The 27,658-nt window shown below is 44.2% G+C and overlaps 1 protein-coding gene across 1 annotated transcript in view; it reads right to left on the bottom strand.

Moving 5' to 3' along the window:
* LOC137537044 (zinc finger protein 585A-like) overlaps positions 1 to 27,658 on the bottom strand; it is a 126,516-nt gene that overhangs the window by 82,563 nt on the left and 16,295 nt on the right. Inside the window, exons 2-7 of the mRNA XM_068259193.1 lie at positions 26,994 to 27,079; positions 26,733 to 26,867; positions 26,138 to 26,261; positions 25,921 to 26,018; positions 25,673 to 25,808; positions 20,065 to 21,091 (exon numbers count right to left, since the gene is read on the bottom strand). Coding sequence (XP_068115294.1) covers positions 20,065 to 21,091; positions 25,673 to 25,808; positions 25,921 to 26,018; positions 26,138 to 26,261; positions 26,733 to 26,867; positions 26,994 to 27,071 — 1,598 coding nt within the window. The 5' untranslated portion in view covers positions 27,072 to 27,079. The remainder of the gene's footprint in view (positions 1 to 20,064; positions 21,092 to 25,672; positions 25,809 to 25,920; positions 26,019 to 26,137; positions 26,262 to 26,732; positions 26,868 to 26,993; positions 27,080 to 27,658) is intronic.

Genomic DNA, 27,658 nt, shown 5'->3' on the forward strand with positions numbered 1-27,658 from the left:
GTATATCACATCTACAGCATTCCCAATATCCATATTAGCATTCACTACCTCATAAAAGCTGAGCATGTTAGTCAAACAGGACCTGTCTTTAGTAAACCCATGTTGATGCTGAGAAATAAGATTATTTTCTACTATGAAGTCATGTATAGTATCTCTTATTAACCCCTCAAATAGTTTGCATACAACTGATGTTAAACTTACAGGTCTATAATTTCCTGGATCAGATTTTTTGCCCTTCTTAAATAATGGGAAAACGTGGGCTGTACGCCAATCCACTGGGACTCTGCCAGTTGCAAGAGAGTCACAAAAGATAAGATAAAGGGGTTTATCTATAACTGAACTTAATTCCCTTAGGACCCGAGGATGCATGCCATCCGGGCCAGGTGCCTTGTCTATTTTTAATTTATTTAGTCTTGCCTTCACTTCTTCCTGCGTTAAGTATTTAATATTACAGTTAGAAGATTGAGACTCTTCTGCCTCTGTAGTTTGCAACAGTGCTGTTTCTTTTGTGAAGACAGAAGCAAAGAAAGCATTTAATAACTCTGCCTTACCTTGGTCATCCACCATTGAGTTCCCATCCTCATCCTTTAGGAGTCCTATACAGTCAACCTTTCTTTTTTTAGAGTTAATGTACTTGTAAAACTTTTTTGGGTTAGATTTGATATCCTTAGCTTCAATCTTTGCCTGCCTAATTTCTTTTTTACAATTTTTGTTGCACTCCTTATAATTGCTTAGTGCAGCCTCTGTCCCCTCATGTTTTAAGACCTTATAGGCATTCTTTTTCCTCTTCATTTTATCTTTAACCTTTCTATTCATCCATAGAGGCCTTTTTTTATTCCTAGACATTTTGTTTCCATATGGGATATACATACTACAGTATTGATTGAGTATAAGTTTAAAAGCTTGCCATTTCCCTTCAGTGTCTTCCCCTTGTAGTACATTATCCCAGTTCACCAAACTTAGTGCCTGCCTAATTTGAGTGAACTTTGCTTTTCTAAAGTTCATAGTTTTAGTGGTCCCGCTGCCCCGTGGCCTATAAGTCACCAGCTCAAACGTTATCATGTTGTGATCGCTATTTCCCAAATGTTCTTGAACCTGCACATTTGATACATTATCTGGTCTATTAGAAATGATCAGATCCAGTAACGCATTCCCCCTAGTTGGTTCAGTTACCATTTGAGTGAAGTAATTGTCCTGTAGTGCTGCCAGAAATCTGCTGCTTTTACCAGAATGGGTAGCCTCAATACTACGCAAACAGCTGTTTGCGCTGCGTTACACAGTGAGTTTGGTGTGTCAGTGTGTAGCAGAACTCTAATTACACTCCCTGATTGATGTATACCCATGCAAGACGTTTTAAAGCACTTTAGGCCTGCAATTTAGCATTCAATGTGATTTCTGCCCTTAAAATGCTGCTTTGCATCAAATCCAGATTTTTCCCCGGGACTTTGGGCACGTATCCCACTCCGCCATGCCCCCCTCCAGGTGTTAGACCCCTTGAAACATCTTTTCCATCACTTTTGTGGCCAGCATAATTTTTTCTATTTTTGAAAGTTCGCATCCCCATTGAAGTCTATTGCAGTTTGCGAACTTTTCCGCGAACCGAACCTTCCGCGGAAGTTCGCGAACCGAAAAAAATCGGAGGTTCGCGACATCTCTACTGGTGAGTTGTCTAAAGGGCAGTCAGATAAGAAGTCGAGAACCCGTTCAGTAGCTAAGCGGCGCGTAGAGCGGGTCTGGCAGACCCACTCTGTGCGTCCGACTGGTAGGGGGGAGATGTGACGAACATTACGGAAAGTCGTGCGCGTAATCGCAACGATTTTCGTATGGTCCAGCCATTACTGTCAGTGCTGTGTAACTGTACAAAAAAATGCCCTTCCTTTCTCTTTCCCCCTCTGAGAGCATTGCAGAGAGTACAGTAACCTTCCCCCACATCCTGTGTCAGGAAAGAATGTCACAAGTGGCCAACTCCCCTGCCGAGAAGCCACTTGGTCACCCAGCTCATGTTCCCCAAGCCAGCTCAAACTGGTTGAGATTCAAAATTCCCTCCAAACTCATAAGCTTCAGACAAAGAGAACTTTATGTATTAATAATTCAAAATGGGGTTGGCACAGCAAGACAAAAATTACATTTCCTGATATCTAGAAATCAGTTCTATCAGTCACCAAAAGTGCACTTTTCTAGCTATCAGGAATCGGTAGAGAAACCACTTTATCCGGCCTGCGTAGAGCGAATGCGACAGACTAGGCATGTATAGCCTCGTTTAATACAGGGTCGCATGCCGCTTATGAATATAGTCTCGGATTTGCGATGCGCCAATCTGGGGCGGAGTCACACAGATTATTAATAAATTGGTACATTTCTTGCTCTGAGTCTGAGGGTGGCAACCTTGCCTCCAGGAGATAACCCTGCCTTAAACACACCTACTTTCCAGGTAGTGACAGCCCCAAACTCAGGTCAGTCAAAAGTGTTTGCGAGGAACTCCTCCCTCAGTTCTCCAAATTTCATCGACCAGGGAAGTCCAAGCATGCGTTCCACGGAGAACCGCCGCATGCTGTGATTCAAGGACTTTTAACCTGAATGCCTACTTTTAAACTGGACTATTTTTCTTCATTCTTCGAATGGACTGCTCAGCTAACTAAGTAAGAACTTTCTGATTTTATTCCTTTTTATTTTTAAGCTCTGTGTTTATATGTTAATAGGTGTATATAACTGTATGTAATGCATTTTTGTTATTAAACGTTTTAAAAATCGTTTAGCGGTTATGACCTGTTGCTGAACATACACAATCGTACCTATTCTCCTGAAACCGCTACCCTGTGTTTAATAGAAGTATACACTTATAACCCGTATGCGAGAACCCGGCCCAGATATAACGATCTGACCCAGATTCTTGCATACTGCTAAGGGTTAATAGAGCGTTCTCGAAGTCCTAGTATAATTACAGTAGCGGGCTGTGTAACTCGCTTGGTGGCAGATCTTTGAATTGTATGTGTGTGGTGAATCCGTTAGTGGCAATTCATCAAATTGCGAACGTGGGTTACCCTTCGTGATGAACAAATGACCGTGTGAGAGGATTTCTGACGCTGATCGATTTACCCCATCCGCAGACCGGCCTTGCGGTCTGTGACAGAATGGTTTAAAACAAAACATATCCATGTGTTAGAATGGCCCTGTCAAAGTCCAGATCGAAATCCAATTGAGAATCTGTGGCAAGATCTGAAAACTGCTGTTCACAAATGCTGTCCATCTAATCTGACTGAGCTGGAGCTGTTTTACAAAGAAAAATGGGCAAGGATTTCAGTCTCTAGATGTGCAAAGATGGTAGAGACATACCCTAAAAGACTGGCAGCTGTAATTGCAGCAAAAGGTGGTTCTACAAAGTATTGACTCAGGGGCTGAATAATTACGCACACCCCACTTTGCAGTTTTTTTTTTTTTTAAATGTTTGGAATCATTTATCTTTTTCGTTACACTTCTCACGTGTACACCACTTTGTATTGGTCTGTCACGTGGAAATCCAATAAAATTGAGTCATGTTTGTGGCAGTAATATGACAAAATGTGGAAAACTTCAAGGGGGCCAAATACTTTTGCAAGCCACTGTAGGTAAAAAGTGCCCTCTGGCTTCCAGCCTCCTGAGAGAAAAGTCTGACTAGATATTGTCAGAACTGGGAGGAATTGTTGTTAGAAGAAAATTGTGAGCTTCTGAGAAGAACTGAAGGCGAGGTTAGTTTGTAATATTCATTTCTAGGTACATCATATGTTTATGTTAAATATTTTTATTCAGTTTAAGTTTATTTTAAACTACTTATACAGTAAATACCAGTTGCCTGACTGATTGTCTGCTTCTAAAACATTTCACCAAATACCCAAAAAAGCATGCAGCACATCAGGTGTTTCTGACATTTTTGTCAAATCTGACAAGATTAGCTGCATGCTTGTTTCTGGTGTAATTCAGACACTAGTGCTGCCAAGTAGATCATCAGGGCTGCCAGGCAACTTGTCTTATGTAAAAGGAAATAAATATTGCAGCCTTCATATTCTTCTCACTTCAGGTTCCCTTTAATAACAAAAACATGTAATCAAAAAACAGTATTGTATATTATGTACATGAAGAGAACTTAGTTTGTATCTCTGACACATTGTAATTCAAGTCATTTGTAAGCGGGGCACTGTCTGTATAGATTTAGCACCTGGTAATACACTCTCAACCTTGGTCTCTCTGCCTGTATGATTCTCCCGCTGCTCAGGTCAGAGGGAATGGCCAACTTACTGATGATATTCAGGTAAGTGATGATACCGGTCAGGGCTGCCCATTGTCACCTCCGCTGTATATTTTAGCAATGGAACGTCTGGCTGTGGCCATTAGTGATAACCTGGATATTCAGAGTATTACAACTAGTGAGTGCCAATCTATAGCTAATAATCTGACTGGACACAAAGGAGGGCCCAGTACATAGCTCTCATGCTAACCAGCGCAGAGCACACACAGAATCGGTTCTCTCATGAAGCAAGGTGATACATTTGCATCAGGTGCAGAGATTACAGGAACAGCATGTTTGTACAGTGTGTTTACACTTACAGCATGCAGGAGGAGTAGGAGGAGAAGCGAGAGGAGAGCGGGGTGAAGAGGTCATCATTGGGGAAAAGCAGCTTGTTGTGCTGTGTGAGGAATCTGACAGTGAGTGAGGAGGGGGAAGGCAGGAGAGCAGCAGTGTTTCATTTGACTTGGACAGCAGATGGGAGGAGGTGGCACTGCTGTCCTGACTGAGGAGGAATGGAGTGTGCTATTGTGTTGAGCTGCAGCATGTCATGTGAGAACATTAAATGAAGCAGAGTAAATGGTTGGGTGCTGTGCGATCGTTACACATTGGGGGGGGGGGGGGGGGCGCATCCTCACAAGTTTTCTTCAGGCAGCAAAAAGTCTATAACCGGCCCTGAGCACACACTAGTGAGTACAGCTTGCCACACAACCCAGAGCACCGGCTGCCACATTGATCAGAGCGTTGGGCTTTGTATAAAGAGATGAATGAACGGTGGTGAGGAGAGACTCGAGGTTACTGCTTGAGACTCCAGATATGGTGAAATGAGCTGAGGAAAGGGGGATTGTGGTTCAGCATATGCTCAGGTGTTTGACACGTGCATTGAAGCTACAGCTGAACCCGTGCAACTAGCCTGCATAGCTAGCTGAGTTCATATTACAACCTGTTCACAGGCAGCACCTCCATGCACTGAAATCTACCTTTACATACACAATTGATCAGAATGGACTGTATGGCCACACAGTACAATAACTGATCAGTGTGGTGGTTGTGGTATGTATGTGGCTGTGGGATTGTGTGACTGCATGGCAGAGCACTCTCCATGATGGTGCACAGGGCAGCCTGCTAGTGCCCAGGAAATTCAGGTTTATGTGATGTTAGGGGGGTGGGATCCACTGGATACAGAAATATTGTGGCTTTTATGGAGACTATTGCAGTAATAACATTCTGTAATTGATATAAGACCTTCTGTGCAGCCACTTATTATATGTTCCTATTCTGGTTGGTTGGTGTAGCCGCACCTGCAAAGTCCTATCCACAACGAGTGATGCCTCCAATCTTATACAATATATAAGCACCAATATAATCTGGCTATTCTTGCGGATCACTTGTTACTATATGTGACGAATCCAGGAATGCCCTTACCAAATATTTTCTACACTATTAAGCAGTTTGGAAATTTGAGTAATTTTAAGATTAACTCATCTAAATGTTAAGCATTCAGTCTGATTGTCCCCCCTAGAACCTGACCTGTTTTCTGTATGTCTTTCCCCTTTACTTGGAAAGAGGACATATTACTTATATGGGGCTTAAACTGACCAAGACTCTAGACCTTTTGCTCCAGAAACACTTTTTGTGTTCCTCTCCAGAACTAAAGAGAATCTATCCTCATGGGACGCTCTGCTTCATTCTCAGACTGACTAATAAACCTCATCAAAATGAATGTAATGCCCCGCCTCCTATTCCCCTTGCAAAGCCTCTTTATACATATCCCCTGGTCCTTTTGGAAGAAAATTAAGACTGTGGACTAAGTATATTTGGAGAGGATTTAGGCCAAGGTTGGCCACCAGCCTACTATACAAGGCAAAGGAGAAGGGTGGATTGGCTCTGCCTGACCCGAAATTCTACAGCATGGTGTTTCATCTTACCAGGCTGAGAGGCTGGGCTCTGATGTCTAAGCAGTGGGTGCTCTTGGAGAATAGAGATAGCCCGGACAGTTCTCCGGCGAGAAGTATTCTGCGAACATCCACTGCTTGCATTTGCGGTGAACAGCGAACATTTGGCGTGTTCGATTCACCCTCTATACATAGTCATTGAGCTAAACTTTGACCCCTTACCTCACAGTCAGCAGAAACATGGCAGCCAATCAGCTAGCACCCCTTCCTGGACCCTCCCTCCCCTAAAACTAGTTGCAGTGGCGATATTGGATCAATTCTCTGCTGGCTGCTGTTAGTGAGAGCAGGGTCAGATTTGCTGCAGGTAGGTAGGGAAAGCATTAGCTAGGCCTGTGTCCTTGTTCCTCACTAGCTGTGAAAGCACGCAAAACAGCCCTTTTGGAGGGCTAGCACTCTGGTCTCCTGATTTTTTCTTTTTTTGTTTGTTTTTTTAGTGTGTGACACTCCACAGCGCACTGACACCCAGATCTGTGTGCACACTACTGCTGTTGCCTCATTAAAAGGACTCTGTAACAAAAATATCATTGTGTTTTCTACCATCCTACAGGTTCCTAAACCTATTATAATGTGCTCTGGCTTACTGCAGCACTTTCTACTATTACTATCTCTGTAATAAATCAGCTTATCTTTCCCCTGTCAGACTTGTCGTCCTGTGTCTGACTCTGGAAGGCTGCCAACTCTTCAGTGTGATCTGCTATGCATGCCCCCTCTATGCACACTCCCCTGTATGTGTGTGTTATTTACATTAGCCAGCTTTTCTCTGCTCTCTTATCTTTTACAAGCTGGATAAATCCTCTGTTCACATACTGATGAGTCACAAACTGCAGAATTACAGACAACCGGGCAGAGCTGTCTGCAAGAAGAAACAAACAATCAGCTTGTAACTCTTCAGTGAGCTGCAGGGGGGAAGAAACACACAAATGATCTCTTGAGATTCAAAAGGAAGGCTGTATACAGCCTGATTGTGTATGGATGCATTTTCTATGTGTGGACATACTGTACATCAACCTACTTCCTGTTTTGGTGGCCATTTTGTTTGTTTACAAACAAACTTTTTAAAACAGTTTTTGACTACTTTTAATGCGTCGGGGAGCGGCGAAATTGTGACAGAGGGTAATAGGAGATGTCCCCTAACACACTGGTATGTTTACTTTTGTGTGATTGTAACAATACAGATTCTCTTTAAGTTGCATGTACTACAGAACCACTCCAGTGCATTATTATTTCACTGTATTCTGGAAGTACTATTGCATTTCTCTGTGTGAAACACTCCACAGCCCACTGACACCCAGAGCTGTGCAGAATGCAATTTCTGCCCTTTAGGGGTTAAAACCGACTTTGTGTCAACTCCGTAATTTTTGGTGAGACTTTTGGCATGGATCCCCCTCTGGCATGCCCCGGTCCAGGTGTTAGACCCCTTGGAACAACTTTTTCATCACTTTTGTGGCCAGAAACAGTCTTTGTAGGTATTAAAATTCACCTGCCCATTGAAGTCTATGGCAGTTCGCCAGATTTGTCTGTTCGCAAACTTTGCGGAAGTTCACATTTGCCATTTGCGAATGGAAAATTCTATGTTCGGGACATCGCTATTGGAGAATGAGATGTCTGAAGGTTTAGTGAGAGCTCTTTAACACTATTATGGGACAATCCCCTTTTTCCACCTGGCATCTCTTTTAATTTTGCTTGTCACTGCATGATGGGCGAAGACATTTAAAGGACAATTGAAGTGAGAGGGATGTGGAAGCTACCATATTTATTATCTGTTAAGCAATACCAGTTGCCTGGCTGATCCTCTGCCTCTAATGTTTTAGCCATAGACCCTGAACAAGCATGGAGCAGATCAGGTGTTTCTGACACTATTGTCAGATCTGACAAGATTATCTGCATGCTTGTTTCTGGTGTGATTCAGGCACTACTGCGGCCAAATAGACCAGTACCAGGCAACTGTTATTGTTTATAAGGAAAGAAATATGGCAGCCTCCATATTTTTCTCACTTAATTTGTCCTTTAAGTGTCCGACCTTCTTTGCAATAGCGGAATTCCTACTGAGGCATACTTTCACTCCAAATGTCTATTAATACACTTTCTTAGGACACGCCTGCATGGTGGTTTGGTCACCAGAGATTCCAGACATCTTGAGGAGATGATATTCTCTGAGCAGCAGTGACATTCCTGGTCACTGACAAATCCTTTGTCATGTAGGGGGACAGAGATCGCATACAAAATATTGTCACGATGGTATAGGACCCTGGAGATTGCATACATGTTTAACCCTTTGAGTTCTCCACTATGCAGGGGCTGTAATGCTGGTATTGGGGATATGACCCATGTCTGGTCCTCTTGCCACCGACTCTCTGCTCTCTGACCCACTAACATTTGTAAATCATATAGGATTGCCTAGCAGTGGAAATCCTTAATTCACATAAAGCATTACTATTGTTAATGTTACCTATGTCTATTAAAACATTTAAAAAATCATTAGCATGCCACCTGTTAGTAACTGCTAGGCTAACTATTCCTGGATTCTGGAAAGACTCTACTCCTCTGACTATTAAAGATTGGTGTACAGAGGCTGATAGTATACAATGTATGGAGTCTATGGTGCAGGAGGGCATAAGGGGTCATCTGACCAGTCACATGTGTGGATGCTGCAGTCCATCTACAAAGAGTGGAGTGAAGGGAAGGTAGACGTTGGCTCTTGAATTGGGTTGTTGCCTAGATACTAAACTGGTCATGCTCCAATATCTCTTAGTTTCTTCTATCTGCTTCTCTTTGGCATTAGACTAGTAGGAGTGTTTATATTATTATCTCCAAGTTCCACCGGGGAGGGACTGGGATGAGAGGGATGAAAAGTGTGTGGGAGAGGGTGGTGATGGGCATTATTCAACTGGTTTGCACTTTGATATATGCCTCTTATATTCTGGATTATGTTGCTCTAGTGCTTTGGTAGAAAGGAGGGGTTCCTATATACTGTGTGGTATATCTTACTCCTAAATACATACAGTAGGAGGAATGATCTGGATTGGTGACGGTGAGAGCAAAGGCAATCAATGTAAATGTAGATATGTGGTGCTGCTCTGTAATTACCACTGCAGGTGGTTTTGAAGTATAGACAGGATGGGGAAAGGGAAAAACAAAAAGGGAAAGAGCGCACTCAATTTCTATAACCATAAGATGACAACTCTCCGTGGAATAATCTCACCTCTAGATGTTGCTGACTCGCCCACCTGGGTCTGTCAGTGTTAGCAATTTCGTCCCTCTTCCAGCCGGAGATGCAGGCTGCAGGTGTTGAACTCCCTCTGTACAGTGTTTCCAGATATCCACAAGGTGCTCTGCATCTGTCCTCTTCCTGGTACAGATTTCTCTATCAGGATGGCAGAGTTATGATCACCCATATGGGGCTGGATGTGCGGGAGTGTGTGGAGCTGTAAGGAGGAGTGATTGTACAGGGAAGATTGCAGCATGTGTGGCAGAGTGAAGGGTGTCTCCTCTGCCTTGTCATATGCGCTGTCTCCCCAGGGACTAGTGAGAGCAGCGTTCTGAAAGGCTGGGAAACACGTTTGGCATCTCTGTCACTGTAGGCTGGAGAGGGAATAGAGAATCCACCCAAGGAGAGGTGGTTAGGAGGTGAGCAGCTAGCATGCTCTCAGAGACCTCTCAGCACTGCAGCTGCTAGACACCCGACAGAGGGACAGAGTGTCTGCCCTGCAGATGAGAGCTCTGTAGCAGCGTCTAAGCAGAGACGTGGTATGGTAGAGATGTCTTGGCACCCGGGAGAAAAGACACAGGAAACACAAAAAGGACGGGAGCTCAATAGCGTAATATGTTTTAGTATAAGGTCTATAAGTGGTATAATGAAAACTACTCACAAAGGTGGGTTGCAGAGGGACCGACCGCAAGAAGCAGGTGAAGACCATAAACCCGACTCCACTCGGGGTGGTCCAGCTGGACCTGGTGGCGATCGCTCTCTTAGGAAAATCGACAGTTGTCCCCTGTGGTGTGAACCACATGCAGTCTGTCTGAACCCCTCCAACAGGATATGTCGGGAGGTATAGTAGCACAATATGGATGAAAGAGGTGCCCTGGTGTGTATAAAATTCTTTAAAAACAAATAAAAATGAAAGAAAGTGACCTAGCTTACCTCAAATAACAAAAAATATTGTTATAATTTAAGTAGGCCTCAGTTACTTGGCCGGAGTTTTATGTAAAAGGCTTGTCCGCAGTGTATGTCTTTAAAATAAATAGAGGTTTTGTGATGCAGGCAGAGGCATCTCAGGGTCTGCGTGTAGCAGAGGATACACGCAGATACTGAGAACATGTTCCTGAAAGAAGGCCATCGGCCACTCTGACCTCAACAGGAACAGTAAACATCGGCTATATTTACTAAATATCCACGTTCCTGCATATGGGTCAAATGCCTCATTGATTATTAATCAAGTAGGTGGGTATGATGACACCACGAGTGGGTCCACCAATAGACTGATATAGGGGGTGGCGAAGATGATGTCATATTTAACTCTTTCCTAGTCGGTATTAAATCTGGAGCGAGCGATGGAGAACTCACTTCTGCTTCTTCCTTCTGCACTAGCTCGCAAGGCCGACTTGGACCTCTAAGCATGTTATTCCTTTCTGTAATCTGATATAATGTATGCTGTACATAGGTAGTTTAGTGTAACGTAGTTAGGAAGAAGGTACCTGATTGACTTCAAGAGGGAGTCTAATCACGAGCTTGTAATGCAACATGAAGATTGGCATGGCTAGGATATGATGAATGTATCTATCTGTATTCCTGTTTCCTGAATAAATAACGTAAACATTGAAGAAGCCTGAGAAAGTCTATATCCTGTTTGCGGTGTGGAGAGTCAAGTGATCTCACAGTCTGTGAGACGATGGTGTCGAAGCAAGGTGATTAGAACAGTTTATAACAGTGGTGCTGAAACCCTTCCCTGCCTAGCAAAACAGGCAGACGGGGACGGGGCCTAAGAAGGTGTTTTCAAGATAGTCCACAGCAAAACAAGCGGAATAGACGGAAGCGGACGGTAAAGCTTATCAAGCTGATACTGATAAGTGGTGTGGAAAGTGTGCGGGAGCTAAGCACACGGCAGCAATTCGAGAAATCAGCGGCGAAACTCTTGGACGTTACACTGTGACTGCATTGTGCACTGTAGTCACCAGCCGAAATATGGGTCGAACGGGACACTCCGAGGCCAGCTTGCAACTCGCTGCGGGAGATGTCGATCCACTGAGCCAGTCCAGCGTGGGGACGGAGATGACGGTGATTAAAAGCTCAGAAAGTTCCGGAGTCCATGGAAGTTTCGCAGGTGAAGTTGCGGGAATGCTAATGAATTGCGAAGAATCTGCTGCTCAGGCAAGTTTGATTTACGTTGTGATATGTGTTGTGTTGTATTTTGTTGTTATAACAAGGAGAGGATAATGTGTTAATGTGTACAGTCTGTGTTAATTGCAGCGTGGAGGCTGCGTGCTTCATTTTTTTTTGTTCCTCCTATGTTGGTTTTGTTTTTTCTCCCCGTCCAGAGACTGGGAGTGATGCCAGCTGTGTTTTCGCCTAGCAGAGAGCGCCCCGCGAAAGAGATAGGGGGGGGGGGGGGGGGCGGCTGTCGAGCAGGTGGAGGGGGGAGAGAGGGGATAGAGGGAGAGAAGAGGAAAGCGAGTGTCTTTCTGTTTGTGAGATGTTCTGCACGTTTCTCGCATTTCCAGTCGGTGCTGCTGCTAACATGTTTTTTCAATGTCTGTATTGTGTTGAAGTTCTAGCTGGGATGTTAACAGTTAAAACAGTTACAGTGGTTTGGAGTCGTATAGCTCGCTCGGGCGGTTCTTAGTTATGTCTGTGATAGAGTGAGAAAGATTCCTACGTCTCTGGGGATCCGTATGTCTGATTGCAGTTCGGATTACAGCGGAGACGTGAAGGAATGCTGAGGCTGATTTTTGTGCACTGTGGATAGATGCTGTGTGTAACTATGCATAAAAATGTTTGTTCTGTGTGTATTTTGTTTTCTCTCCTAAGATATAGGAAACGAGAGGCTGCTATGGGAGCAGCCATCTTAGCTGGCAGTCCAGGACTCAAAATGGCGGCAGTGGAGAGAGCCCGCCCCCGAGAGTCATGGCCCCCACACGTCATGGCAGGGGGGAGGAGGGGCTGGGGGATCCACGTCACGTCAGGCTGTGCTCGCGGCTCCGGGCAGAGCAGCTGAAAGGGAGGGGGGTAGAAATACAGAGACATGCTACTGTGTGTCTCGGGTCTCAAAGTATTTCCCCAGAGGTTTTCCCCGAGTCCGTGGAAAGGAATGCCAGGATACGTGCAACAAGCTATTACTGTATGATTAGCAGGAGCACGGATAGGAAAAGTGTTTCCCAGCTAGGTGCAGGGACACACGTAGCAGTGCAGATCAGGAAAGGGTCTGTACTGGGTTGCTTATGGGATTATTCCTGTAAGTGAGGCACCTTAATGGGTGTTGCATGAGTTCCCAACAGTGCAGCAAGGGGGTGCCGGAGGTGGAAAAAAAGGGAGTTGACCAATTCGGGTTTCCGTCGCCGCTTCTGCAGAGCGGTAACGATTTTTTCCGGTTTTTGTCGTGGACAGGGCCAGAGCTGGACTGAGAGGTCTATGCTGGGCTGGAGCTGTTTTTTTTGTGCGTTTTTTTTCATCCACTGATTGGTCAAATATGTTTTTTTCCAGCTCCTATCAATTGTAGCACAAAGAACAAAAACTGACCGCAGTTCTTGGGGCAATTATACAGATGATAGAATTGCCATGTACAGAGTGACAGTGTATCAGTACGCTGTTTGCCATGTGACTACCTTCCATGTGGGCATTCAGGGATCTGCATACAGGCATGTGACGCTGGTATGCTTAGCCCTGCACCCTGTGTAGTTTAAGTGCAAAGAGCTCCTTCCTATAGGGAGGCAGCCGTTTTTTGGTAGTCTAGGTAGTGGCACGGCAAACATTGGTCAGAGGGTACAACACACAGAACTTCTAGCAGAGCTGGTATCGCGATGAAGTTCTAGATAAGTAAATACGATAATGAGTAAGAGCATTGCAGGCTCACCTGCAAAGCAGCATCAGGTGTGGCATCCGTGATCTGTGCATGCGACGGCCGCGCATGGACAGATGAGGGGGGATGTGGAGTGAGCTGCAATGGGGTGAGAGCTTCCAAAGGTGAAGCGAGCTTCCAAAGGTGAAGTCCGCGGGAGCATATTTTAAACAGGTAAGTACTGAGGATAGTACTGAGGTAGGGGGGTGAAGTTTAACTCCAATCTACCAATAAGAGTAAACAGAGTTCATGAGAACCATAGAGCAACGAGATCAATTACGATATATATTGATCAATTTAAAGTGTACAGAGTACAAGCCGCAGGGCGAATCCCAAATCATTAATAAGAATTGATTTGTTTGTATTTCGATTTCAGGTGTTTGGCAATATGGAATGGAGACAGCTGCAGTGCTGGCAGCAAGGATGGAGATATCAGTCAGATAAGCGAAAGGTTCCAGATGCCAATCTAAGCTTGGAGGAACACGAGATTCCTGAAATCGGAAAGAGACTAAAACACGAGATTCCTGAAATCGGAAAGAGACTAAAACACGAGATTCCTGAAATCGGAAAGAGACTAAAACACGAGATTCCTGAAATTGGAAAGAGACTAAAACACGAGATTTCGGAGATCGGAAAGAGACTAACAAAACTGTCTGAGCAAAGCATAATGCAAAGTGCTAATGTTTTTCTTTCCCAAGGTGGTGCTTTTATAATGAAGAGTACCATGCTGATGGTGATCCTAGGTTGCCATTCCGTCCTAGGAGAACGAAGAGAGGACATTCTCATGTATAATAAGGGGTTAATGAGAATGCAAGGCCCAAGCATGTTAATGTTGGGTGACAAAGGTACTAATCCTTTCACACCTCCCTCCGCTTGGCACAGATGGACCATGCAGGGACGGAGGAAAAGAGCATTTGTGCCAGGAGAAAACAAATTTCATGGCACAATGTGGGTGAAAGGTCTGAAGGGTCAGGTGTGCGGGCAGTGGGGATTGAATGGCAGTGTAAATCTGCTATTTAATACCACACTCCCAGAATCGACGCACCGATCCAAAGGTTTGTTAAAAGGTACATTGCAGTACAAGGGGTACGTGCAAAAGGTGGAGTGTGTGATTCAGGGGTACCTTGTCTTGGTTATGCAGAGTGAGATGGTTCCAGATTGGAGAGGAACGAGTAGGAGGCGTCAATTCTCCTGCCGGAGAGACGCGGGGGACATCATCACACTCTGGAGCTACCAACAGAGAGTGCCTCTGAAACAACTTTACACACGTAAAGGCTGGAAAGCCGAGGGTGGGTGGTTCTCGAAACAAGAAGTAAAAATCGAGATCAAGCCACATTTCCAGGTGACAAAGAGGGTGGGGAGAGCGGTCCCGGGGGAGGGAAAGCCCACACAGGGAACCCCATTCACACCACACGGGTCACAACAGGGGACGATATTACACAGTCCATATGCAACAGCTTATCCTCATGATAGTTGGGTAAGTGAAGAGGTACTCTTAATCGAACGATTGCAGAGAGTACAATCTTCCCGACCTCAGGTACATAGTGTGCCTCAGGAGATAAGGGGGGAAGAGGTCCAATCAGGACAGCTGGGGACATATTTTGTCAGCGAGAGATTGGACAAGGGGAGGTATATTAATTTTTCTGGAGAAGGATCTTTTGCATGGCAGCTTCGAGATGTTTGGGTGAACAAATGGAAACGGTGCAACATTCCTTTAGGCACCGCCACTTCCTTAGTTCCCACCTCAACCCGGGTCTTACACCAGGACCTGAGAGGTCAACCTTTTTTGGTGCTAGACGGGGAGGTGAAGCAAGTAGAGTTGTCCTCATGCGGGCAATTCTTGCAGAAGTACCTGCGTTGGCCGGGGCAAGTCAAATTTAGTGAAGAAGCCTGCAGGCTCAATAACGCAGAATGCGAGGCTACCATTCAAAAGATCCACCCTGAAGCCCAACCGATAGTTCCGGTGGCTGAAGGAAAGGTTTGGTTTTTTAACATAAGTTCTAATGATACATTCAAGGTATATTCTCATAATTGTTCCGATAAGGGGGAGTTTCCAAGGGGAACATATTGTGGGAGCGGAGATCCCATATGGATCCAGTCATCCAGGTTGGATGACGTTGTTTCTCAAATTGTTAAGAGAACATGACATGGGACAAAGGGGAACAGGTTTTGATCCAAGACGACCACATTTTGTTACAAAGGTTAAACAAACAGTACACTAAGTTAGAGGTAAGATTTCACCATGATACAGGTGATCTTCACGAGGTAGAATACAAAAATGAGCAGGTGAGTTCCAGTCTGACCTGGTGGACAAAGGTTCCGGTGATGTTCCAGGGACACTCGGACTGGGCCTCTGCGGTTCTAAAGTTCTTTCTACACCCACTGGTCGTCTGGATGGGGATGACAACTTTAGGCATCATTATCCAGGTGAGGTTGCGTGTTAAAATTACGTAAAACAAATTAACCTGGTTCAGAGATTGGTGCCTCATAAACAATCTCCTGAACCAATAGTTTAAATTAAGGGATATACAGGGTTACGGGTATAGGTTTAGTAGTACCTGTGATGGAGCTGATTGTATAAAGGCGCTCTTTTAGAAGGCACCTGGCACTGCTCCGTTTTGTAACAACCAAACGAGTTTCACTTTTCTGTGGTCATGCAAGTTTGTGAGTGATACGCAAGTGACGCAAATGCTGAGCATGTGGTATAGAGGGACTTAGAAGTAGGGCATCCCCAGAGAGCCTGGTTACAGGAAGACCAAGAGGTCTTGCTCTCTCTCTTCCAGGAATAACCGCCTAGAGCAGAGAAGTTGTGTGAGCACGAACATCGAAAAGTGAAACATAAAAGAAAGAAACCAGGTACTGGGAGGTTCAGACGCTGGGATCTGCGGGTCAAGCCGTTTTAGGGGGGATTGTTATAATTTAAGTAGGCCTCAGTTACTTGGCCTGAGTTTTATGTAAAAGGCTTGTCCGCAGTGTATGTCTTTAAAATAAATAGAGGTTTTGTGATGCAGGCAGAGGCATCTCAGGGTCTGCGTGTAGCAGAGGATACACGCAGATACTGAGAACATGTTCCTGAAAGAAGGCCATCGGCCACTCTGACCTCAACAGGAACAGTAAACATCGGCTATATTTACTAAATATCCACGTTCCTGCATATGGGTCAAATGCCTCATTGATTATTAATCAAGTAGGTGGGTATGATGACACCACGAGTGGGTCCACCAATAGACTGATATAGGGGGTGGCGAAGATGATGTCATATTTAACTCTTTCCTAGTCGGTATTAAATCTGGAGCGAGCGATGGAGAACTCACTTCTGCTTCTTCCTTCTGCACTAGCTCGCAAGGCCGACTTGGACCTCTAAGCATGTTATTCCTTTCTGTAATCTGATATAATGTATGCTGTACATAGGTAGTTTAGTGTAACGTAGTTAGGAAGAAGGTACCTGATTGACTTCAAGAGGGAGTCTAATCACGAGCTTGTAATGCAACATGAAGATTGGCATGGCTAGGATATGATGAATGTATCTATCTGTATTCCTGTTTCCTGAATAAATAACGTAAACATTGAAGAAGCCTGAGAAAGTCTATATCCTGTTTGCGGTGTGGAGAGTCAAGTGATCTCACAGTCTGTGAGACGATGGTGTCGAAGCAAGGTGATTAGAACAGTTTATAACAAATATCTGCTAGAGGCTCCTTATTGTAACGATCTGCTAGTGTGTGAGCACTAGCAGACAGACAATATGAGACGTTCCCACAACGGGAATTGTCTACAGACAGTGTCAGGCAGCACTAACACTGAGTACAGATAATAAGAATGGTCAGGCAATTAGGGTCGGTAACAGATCTGACAGATACGGTACAAAATCGGCAGGCAAATACAAAGTAAGTGTTCAGGCAGAGGTAGGCAACAGATCAGATTCGCAAAGGTACAGAATCGATAGGCAAGGAGTAGTCAGAGAAACAAGCAGAAGTCAAACACAGTATATCAATCAGTAATAATAATAATAATAATAATAATAGGCTAGCTAGTGTGGAATCCCTGGGGTCCTGCCGGTTCAAGTCACACAAGGAACTGACCAAGGTCTGAAGCCTTCACTGCGAAGTGTTAGCTAGAGCAGACAGTGAGCAAGTGTCAGAACAGAGCTTAAGTAGCCCGGGTAAGCAGGAAAACAAGCCCCCAAGCCGTTTGGCCAATCAGGAACCAGAGGTGGAGTCCTGCGTGTCAGCTGACAGCTGGTCAGCTGACTCGCTTCCTTAGAGCATAAAAGGGGCGGCGCTGCCAGCACATGCGTCCGCCCTCATTTTCAGTCAGAGTATCATGCGACCGGATCCCCGCAGGCACGCTGCTGACATCATTCCTGCCACTGCGGCCGGCCGCACCAGAAGCCCCAGATGCGCTACCAGCAGAGGAAACAGCAACTGAGCTGGTAAGCGCAGGATTACTGACATTCCCCCCCCCCCCCCCCCCCGAGGCGTGGACTCCGAACACGCCAGAACTGGTCTATCTGGGTGAGATTTATGAACTTCAGAAACCAACTCATCTGCATGAAGTCTATGAGCAGGAACCCACGACCTCTCTTCCGGGCCGTAACCCTTCCAATGTACTAAGTACTGAATGAAATTTATTATTTTTCTGGAATCTAAATTTTTTTCTACTTCAAATTCAGGTTCACCATCAATAATAACGGGAGGGGGAGGAAGTGGAATCAGTATCAGTATCAATATATGAGGTTTTTTCATTTGGCACTGTTATTGGCCTGAGGAAGCAGTTTTAGACCCGTGAAACGCGTTGTCTGTGCTTAATAATACAGCAGGAGGAATGGCAGCGCTTTCAAAACTCATACCTGAATGATTTTTTTGCATAGATGTGCAGAGCTCCAATAACTACTGGACTAAAGTACACACAACACTCATTGCAGGCACAAAGGGGGGGGGGTGGGGGGGGACGACATAGCTTCAGTGTGAGGTGAACCTATACCTGAATGATTTATCTGCCATAATGTGCAGAGCTCCAATAGCTACTGGACTAAAATACACACCTGGCTTTCACTACAGGCAAAGGGGGTGTTAGCTTCAGTGATAATATGTGCACAAATTATAACCTAATAGACTTCCCCACGGCGGTGAGGTACCCCCTTCGGGAAGACCTGCGCTAATCTAGCGATAAAAACACAATATTTCCAGTGCAGCTAGTCAAACAAATGGTATACACATTTCATAAAACAAACATACAGACTGTTATTAGGTTATAATTTGTGCACATATTATGCACATCTTATCACTGAAGCTAAAACCCCCCTTTGCCTGACCCCTCTGTGTGGCCCCTGTGTCCACCAGGCTGTGTGGCCCCTCTAGTTTTGTGGCCCCAGAATCCCCTTGGCTGTCTGGCCTGTTTAACAGGAGCTGCCGCAGCCAGCATCTGTCTCCCCTTCCCCGAAGTGCTATAGCACACAGCTTGCTGAAATTCCCCCCTCTGTCCCACCACCAAGGAAAGGGCCCCCCCCCTCTCTCTCACTCCCTCCCCAGCAGCTTTCCACAAAGCCCCCCTCCCTCCCATCACCACGCAAAGGATGGCCGCTTCTCCCTCTCGCTCAGCTCTCTGTATTCTCTGTATTCTCCATATTTGACATAACTCATGGTTTACCTCTCCTTATTTGACATAACTCATGGTTTAGCTCTCCATATTTGACATAACTCATGGTTTAGCTCTCCATATTTGACATAACTCATGGTTTAGCTCTCCTTATTTGACATAACTCATGGTTTAGCTCTCCTTATTTGACATAACTCATGGTTTAGCTCTCCATATTTGACATAACTCATGGTTTACCTCTCCTTATTTGACATAACTCATGGTTTAGCTCTCCATATTTGACATAACACATGGTTTAGCTCTCCTTATTTGACATAACTCATGGTTTAGCTCTCCATATTTGACATAACTCATGGTTTAGCTCTCCTTATTTGACATAACTCATGGTTTAGCTCTCCATATTTGACATAACTCATGGTTTACCTCTCCTTATTTGACATAACTCATGGTTTAGCTCTCCATATTTGACCTAACACATGGTTTAGCTCTCCTTATTTGACATAACTCATGGTTTAGCTCTCCATATTTGACATAACTCATGGTTTAGCTCTCCTTATTTGACATAACTCATGGTTTAGCTCTCCATATTTGACATAACTCATGGTTTACCTCTCCTTATTTGACATAACTCATGGTTTAGCTCTCCATATTTGACATAACACACGGTTTAGCTCTCCTTATTTGACATAACTCATGGTTTAGCGCTCCTTATTTGACATAACTCATGGTTTAGCGCTCCTTATTTGACATAACTCATGGTTTAGCTCTCCTTATTTGACATAACTCACGGTTTAGCTCTCCATATCTATTTATCTCATGAATTACCATTAAGGTGAAAAATAAGTGACCTTTGTGAATCAACCCCCATGTCACCTCAATTCTGGGACTTTAATGCTTTAAATTATTAATGCATAAAAACATGACAAAGCCCTCAGGATTCTGTGTAAAAATGCTTCCATGTGCAAAGGAAAGGAAAGAATGGATTGAGTTCCAACAGTTTTATTAATGAGATAAAGTATTGCCATTTTCATGAAAGAAAAACCTACAACAAATAACTAATCACAACTAATAAAGAACACACAAACATCAATAAAGAACACTTGTAGCCAAGACATTTTCCACACTCAACACAAATGTCTGACAAGCAGTTATCAACGCCCAAAACATTTCCCACACTCAGCACATGAAAAGGGCTCCTCACAAGTGTGCCGTTCTTTCATGTTTGATAAGGTTTTGTTTATCACCAAAACATTTCCCACACTCAGCACATGAATAGGTCTGCTCACCAGTGTGAGATTTCTCATGTCTTACAAGATTTGATTTCTGCCCAAAACATTTCCCACACTCAGAACATGAATAGGGCTTCTCACCAGTGTGAGACCTCTCATGTACAACAAGGTGTGATTTTGTCACAAAACATTTCCCACACTCAGCACATGAATAGGGCTTCTCAGCAGTGTGGTATCTCTTATGCATGACAAGGGTTGATTTCTGCACAAAATATTTCCCACACTCAGCACATGAATAGGGCTTCTCACCAGTGTGAGACCTCTCATGTACAACAAGGTGTGATTTTGTCGCAAAACATTTCCCACAATCAGCACACGAATAGGGCTTCTCACCAGTGTGACATCTCTTATGAATGACAAGGCTTCCCTTAACACCAAAACACTTTCCACACTCAGAACACGAATAGGGCTTTTCACCAGTGTGTATTCTCTCATGTCTTATAAGGGTTCCTTTAATTTTAAAGCATTTCCCACACTCAGCACATGAATATGGCTTCTCACCACTATGAGATCCCTTATGTGTGACAAGTTGTGATTTGAGCCCAAAACATTTCCCACACTCAGCACAAAAATAGGGCTTTTCACCATCGTGACATCTCTCAATCTTGACAAGCAGTGTTTTAAACCTAAAACATTTCCCGCACTCAGCACATAAGTAGGTTTTCTCTCTAGTGTGAGATATTTCATGTGTGACAGGAGGTGACATCCAAACAAAACATTTCCCACATGTGCAACAGGAATAAGACCCTCCAGCAGGGGGAGAGCTCTGATGGGTATGAGGCTCCCCAGGACTAGACAGGTGAGGGAAGTCTGGAGGAATATTTGGGGTAACCAGGATATCTGCAGGAGACTCTTGTCCAATGACATCATCATCCGTTGTACAGTCTGAGGATACAGAGAGACGAGTCTCTGAGAGGTTCCTGATGCCGGGACTCTGCGCTGCAAATAGAGAAACATCATCACTTCCTGTTAGAGAATCCTAATAATAATTATCATTAGGGATAGTCATTGGGATGTTAATAATTCCAAGTTGGTGCAACATTTATGCAGATTGGAAATGTACCTAATGTAGCAGCTGCATAGCTTTGCATGTAAATAGCATACATGTTGCACCATCTCAGAGTTATTAGCGTGTCACTGACCATCACTAGTTATCAGCCTGACAGAGAATTGCAGAAGACTGTGCTCATTACAGGCGGCCAATCACATGACAATAACTTTTCTCTCCATGCAAATTTTATGTATCTTGGAATTTGGCCAATCAGATGCATTTCCTGAAAAATGTGATCAGCTGCATATAATTTGCATTATATTTGCATACAAGTCGAGGTTATTTGCTTCCTATTGACAGTATTGGCCATACATGGAAAAGCAGTAAAGTGTAGAGCTTGATGAGGCAATTCTCTTTCAAGCGGGTGAGTTCCCTATGACTGGCATAAAGCGGATGTTTTTCCCTTATTTAAAGAGACTCAGAGATGAGTCTCACTACAGTTTTTTTACTTACCCGGGGCTTCCTCCAGCCCCATAAGCATGGCTGTCTCTCTCGCCGTCCTCCTACGATGTCCCGTTCAGCTGCGGTAAAGCTCGGGAAGCGGCTCAGTGACGTTAGCGGCGGACCTTCTGCACAAGCGCAGAAGGCCCCGGCTGACGTCACTCAGTCACACTGAGCCGCTTACCGATGCTTGACTGAAAAACGGAGAATGGGAGGAAGGTGGCGTTCTGGAAGACGGCAAGGGACACATCGATGCTTATGGGGCTGGAGGAATCCCTGGGTAAGTAAAAAACTGCAGTGAGATTAATCTCTGAGTCTCTTTAACCACCTAACGACCAAACAATGGGCGTGACCACGACGGCAGCCCCAAGACCACCTAACGCCGATTGACATCAGGTCCTGGAGCACTGTATTGTGGGCAATCGCATACGCACATCGCCCAGCATCCTTTGCGGCCCCCCTCCATCATCAGCCCACCGGCCATTTAGCATCGGCAGCAGGCTGTACAAGTACGACCTACCCGATTGCCACTGATCACCCCTCACTGGCGTCTGGCTGAGGTCTGATTGACATCTGGTTGCCTGTAATCAGCTCTGATTGAGGTCTGATTCGCATCTGATTGAGATCTGAGTGACATCTGATCATCTGTGCACTGTTGATTGACATCTGATTGCCTGTTTTCACTCTGATTGGCATCTGATCGTCTCTGATTGCCCAGCGATTGTCTGCTGTTTACATTGTGCGGCATCTGACAGCTGCAGTGTGATTGACATTTGATCGCCCGTAATCAGCTCTGATTGGTATCTGATTGACATCTGATCATCTGTGCACTGTTGATTGACATCTGATTGCCTGTTATTTCACTCTTAAAAGACAACAAGACAAGACAGAGAGCCCAATATGGTGTAGTATGTCGGATTATGACGGGATAAATGTAAATTTGCAATGGATATACTCACAAAATTGGGTTACCACCAAGGTAACCACTGGAACAACAGGTGGGGAGAATTCTGACCTGACCCCACTCAGGTATAAAATTGTCGCTCTCTGTAGGTAGGAAAAAGGTTGGGGATACACCCCTCCACCCAGGGTGGACTTAATCAATGAAAAAACAGCAAGAAACAACAGAGGCGCCAGCAAGAATAAAATATTTAAAAACCGTTTAAAAGGAGGGGTGTAGGTGGACTCACCTCCCTCAGGTACAGACCAGCCAATGAGCCGTCAATAAACAATAATGATATTTATTGGGGATTCTCCGAGTACATGCAACGCGTTTCGCGGGCAAAGCTCCCGCTTCTTCAGGCAATCAAAAATGGAGAAAACTAGGGGAGAAAAAGGAAGAGGGCAAACAAAATACGATGGGAATCAGCCAGAAAACGCTTAACAGAACAATATGATAAGTATTATATTATCTCTCAATAATCCAATAATACACATAGTTTTTGCAACCTAAAACATGAATGAATACATCCTGACTGAATATATCCATAATTGAATGAAAAAATAAATAAATACCTACATATATAAAAATACATAGAAAAGCACATAAAAACTTTTATATATGCACCCATAGAAAATACATGTAAAATACATAGCTCATCAAATCCTACTATATATGAGTTTAAATAATTGCAATAGTAAATACCTGCTTCTAGTCACCTCATGATTGGTGTATAATCCTATATATAAATAAGTATCTAAATTGCCAGTGGGACCTGCCCATATAACACAGAAAAGCCCATATTACTTATAGCTCTTTGCAATAGAGAATATATGTATGTAGCATGGCTTTGTACAAGGTATGAAGAGGAAGAAAACTGTCAATGCTTACCATTAAAAGGACGAGTTCTGATAAGAGCGCCTCTGTAGGAGTCTGTGGTGGGTGCTCGCTCGAATAAATTGTAACACTGGCGCCAAAAAAGCGAAGGTAATGGGCGGGCATGTCAACCGGGAGCGTCATGTTGTGACGACTTCCGGTTATGCTCCGTAATGGGCAGCACTATGCAGACGGAAGTATGCGTCTGTCATAAACCGCTACTGTGTGGGCGGACGCGGAAATGACGTCGCGTCAGCCCCGAGACAAAATAACTTAAGGGCAGACGCATGCGCGGTGTTGCACTGAAGCTGCCGCCGCCATGTCGTAGGTGGCTGCAGTATAACAAATGGTTTGACCGATCAAAATGTGTGAAAAATGTAAAGTTATTTTGTCTCGGGGCTGACGCGACGTCATTTCCGCGTCCGCCCACACAGTAGCGGTTTATGACAGACGCATACTTCCGTCTGCATAGTGCTGCCCATTACGGAGCATAACCGGAAGTCGTCACAACATGACGCTCCCGGTTGACATGCCCGCCCATTACCTTCGCTTTTTTGGCGCCAGTGTTACAATTTATTCGAGCGAGCGCCCACCACAGACTCCTACAGAGGCGCTCTTATCAGAACTCATCCTTTCAATGGTAAGCATTGACAGTTTTCTTCCTCTTCATACCTTGTACAAAGCCATGCTACATACATATATTCTCTATTGCAAAGAGCTATAAGTAATATGGGCTTTTCTGTGTTATATGGGCAGGTCCCACTGGCAATTTAGATACTTATTTATATATAGGATTATACACCAATCATGAGGTGACTAGAAGCAGGTATTTACTATTGCAATTATTTAAACTCATATATAGTAGGATTTGATGAGCTATGTATTTTACATGTATTTTCTATGGGTGCATATATAAAAGTTTTTATGTGCTTTTCTATGTATTTTTATATATGTAGGTATTTATTTATTTTTTCATTCAATTATGGATATATTCAGTCAGGATGTATTCATTCATGTTTTAGGTTGCAAAAACTATGTGTATTATTGGATTATTGAGAGATAATATAATACTTATCATATTGTTCTGTTAAGCGGTTTCTGGCTGATTCCCATCGTATTTTGTTTGCCCTCTTCCTTTTTCTCCCCTAGTTTTCTCCATTTTTGATTGCCTGAAGAAGCGGGAGCTTTGCCCGCGAAACGCGTTGCATGTACTCGGAGAATCCCCAATAAATATCATTATTGTTTATTGACGGCTCATTGGCTGGTCTGTACCTGAGGGAGGTGAGTCCACCTACACCCCTCCTTTTAAACGGTTTTTAAATATTTTATTCTTGCTGGCGCCTCTGTTGTTTCTTGCTGTTTTTTCATTGTTATTTCACTCTTATTGACTCTGATTGCCCGCCGATCACCACCGATTGACTGTTGTTTACATTGTTTGGCATCTGACATCTGCAGTGATACCCATGTCTGTACTTATCTCCCCACCCTAGGCCATGGCCTCTGGGGCCTTAGCATAAATCTGGCCCTGCTTTGCATAGTTGTTTTAGTACAGGGACCTTTTAGCTACTTTTCATTCAGTCTCCTCTTCCTGAAACACCACTCATATACCTACAGCCTCTCCCCCATTTATTGGCTTCATGTTATCTCTACTCTGCCCAACAGGGACATATTTCTTGGTCAGCTTAAAGTGACACTGAAGCAGAAAAAAAATCTTCTGAGATAATGAATTTCATGTGTAGTACAGATAATTGATAGAACATTAGCAAAAAAAAAAAAAAGAATCTCATTTGCTTATTTTCAGTTATACAGCCTTTTTTATAACATTGCATCATTCTATAATATTTGCAGATTACAAATTACATTCTGTATTTTAAATGATGAAACAGAGCAGAGCTAATGAACCTTTGTACTTCCTGGCAGAAAACCCTCAAGAAAACTGGAAGCATTGAGAGGCAGGTTGAGATAAGTGCTTTAGAAAACAGCACAAAGTTGGGTCAGGGAGCTCAGAGAAGCTCTTTTGCATAGATAACAACCGACGTTTATTAACTCTTTCTGTACTAGAAACAATATGAGACTCATATCTGCGCTACTAATGTTCTATTTCTTAGCTGTACTTCACATACAATTCATTATATCATAAGTTTATTTTCACTTCAGATTCCCTTTTGTTTCTAATGCTTATCACCTTGCTGCCTTAATGTTTATCACTCACCACTGCTTATGTCTGTAATAATGTCATCCTCCTTAGATGCTCTCATCATGTCACCCTCCTCCATAGACTGCTGATCACTTCTCACAGATGTCTCTTTGTTTTCCACTTGGACCACAGTGTTTACATGTTCTCCCCCCTAAGTGCACAAAATGAGAGGTCAGTTACATTGTGAACACAGATAACAGCAGACACAGCAGGAAACAATGTCACACAGTTTGGGATCTCTGATGGCCCTCAGGTCCCCCTACCTGATAATGGTGGAGGATGGTGGGGTCTTCCTGTGGACAGTCCTGGGAATAAGGAGGACCTGTACATTTCTCTGGTGGGTTTCTGTTACTGGATCCATCTGTAGGAAACACACACACTGACTGAATACATGTGGTCTCTATGTGTTTATCAAATGATGAGGGATCTAAACCATGCATACTGGTCTCTCCTTTACAAGAAATGAAAGTCTTCTCTTACCCGGTGATGTGAGGGGCGGCTGATTCTCTATCATGGCGTCCTTGTAGAGGTCCTTGTGTCCTTCTATATACTTCCACTCCTCCATAGAGAAATATACGGTAACATCCTCACATCTTATAGGAACCTGACACACACAATGGTACAGTCACCACCCAGACAAATCCCTTGCTGTTACTGGACAATGGGCTTTATTCTCTAACAATAATGCAGCGTAACAGCGTAAGTAAGCTACTGTTACACGCAATAGTGAATCTCCATGACAAATGAGAGCTCCCTGCACGCTACACGCGCTAGTGGCAGTGTAGCGTGCATTACCTAGCAGCGGCCGATGCCTTTATTGGCCTGCAGTAGTGATGCATCGCTACCGCAATACTTCACTAGCCTGGCTGCTACGACACTACTGCACAGCAAATTAAGGCATCAGCCACTGCTAGGTAAAGCACGCTACGCTGCCACTAGCGCGCGTAGAGTGCAGGGAGCCCTCATTAGCCACAGTGATTAACTAGTGCACATAACAGTAGCTTACTCACGCTGTTACGCTGCACTATCGTTACTGAATCAAGCCCAAAGTCCCATAATTCCCAGCACCACTCACCTCTCCTGTCAGCAGCTCCATTATTCTCCTGGTGACTTCCAGAATCTTCTCCTTGTTGAATGTCTTCGAGATGAGGGAGTGAGGTGGGGGCACCCTGACAGTCACATAATCACCAAACTTCACTGGAGGAAAACTCTGTATAGAAAGACCAACAATAATGCCACATAATCTCCCAGAATCCACTTTACCTCTCTAGTCAGGGGTGCGTTTTATCAATAGCGATAAGAGTGATGTCATGTGACCACCCTGAATCCTCCTCACCTCTCCAGTCAGCAGATAGAACATCTCCAGGGTAAACTTAAACATCCTCTCGGTCATGTGACTCTGGTCCTCATCCATCCTCAGTGCTGTGGTCATGCATTTTGATAAATAATAGTAAGAGGTTAATCTTGGTTTTACTGTTGTCAGTGGTGAAACTACAGAGACAGGCAGAAGGGCTATGCAAAGTATCACAGGAATGCATGAAAAGTTTATTTATAGCTACCTGTGCACTATACTCACAGCGTGCTGCAGTCCTGTCCTCCCTCTGCCTCCTCTCTAGCTGGCCTCCTCTCACATCCACCTCCCACTGTTACCATTCCTGTGATGTTACATCAGTGTTGGCAGTGGTAGATGGATGAGGATATAAGGGGAGAAGAGGCAGAGAGGCTGATGGAAGCAGAGGACTGGAGCACTGTGACAGCTAGCTATAAACCAGTGTAAATCCTTCCTTTTACTACTCTGCATGGAGGTGGGGGAAGGGAGCACTACTGGCGTGTGAACATCGCTATACTGGGGAAGAAATGACATTACTGTGGTGGAAAAAGAGGGGAACACCGAGAGCCCAATATAGTGTAGTATGTAAAGTAAATGGGTAAATGAGAAGTATATAATTGATATACTCACAAGTCAGGGTTACCGCATAGGTAACCACTGTGTAGGCAGGT

The sequence above is a fragment of the Hyperolius riggenbachi genome, chromosome 10 (assembly GCF_040937935.1).
Source record: "Hyperolius riggenbachi isolate aHypRig1 chromosome 10, aHypRig1.pri, whole genome shotgun sequence".
In the NCBI taxonomy this organism is placed as follows: Eukaryota; Metazoa; Chordata; class Amphibia; order Anura; family Hyperoliidae; genus Hyperolius; species Hyperolius riggenbachi.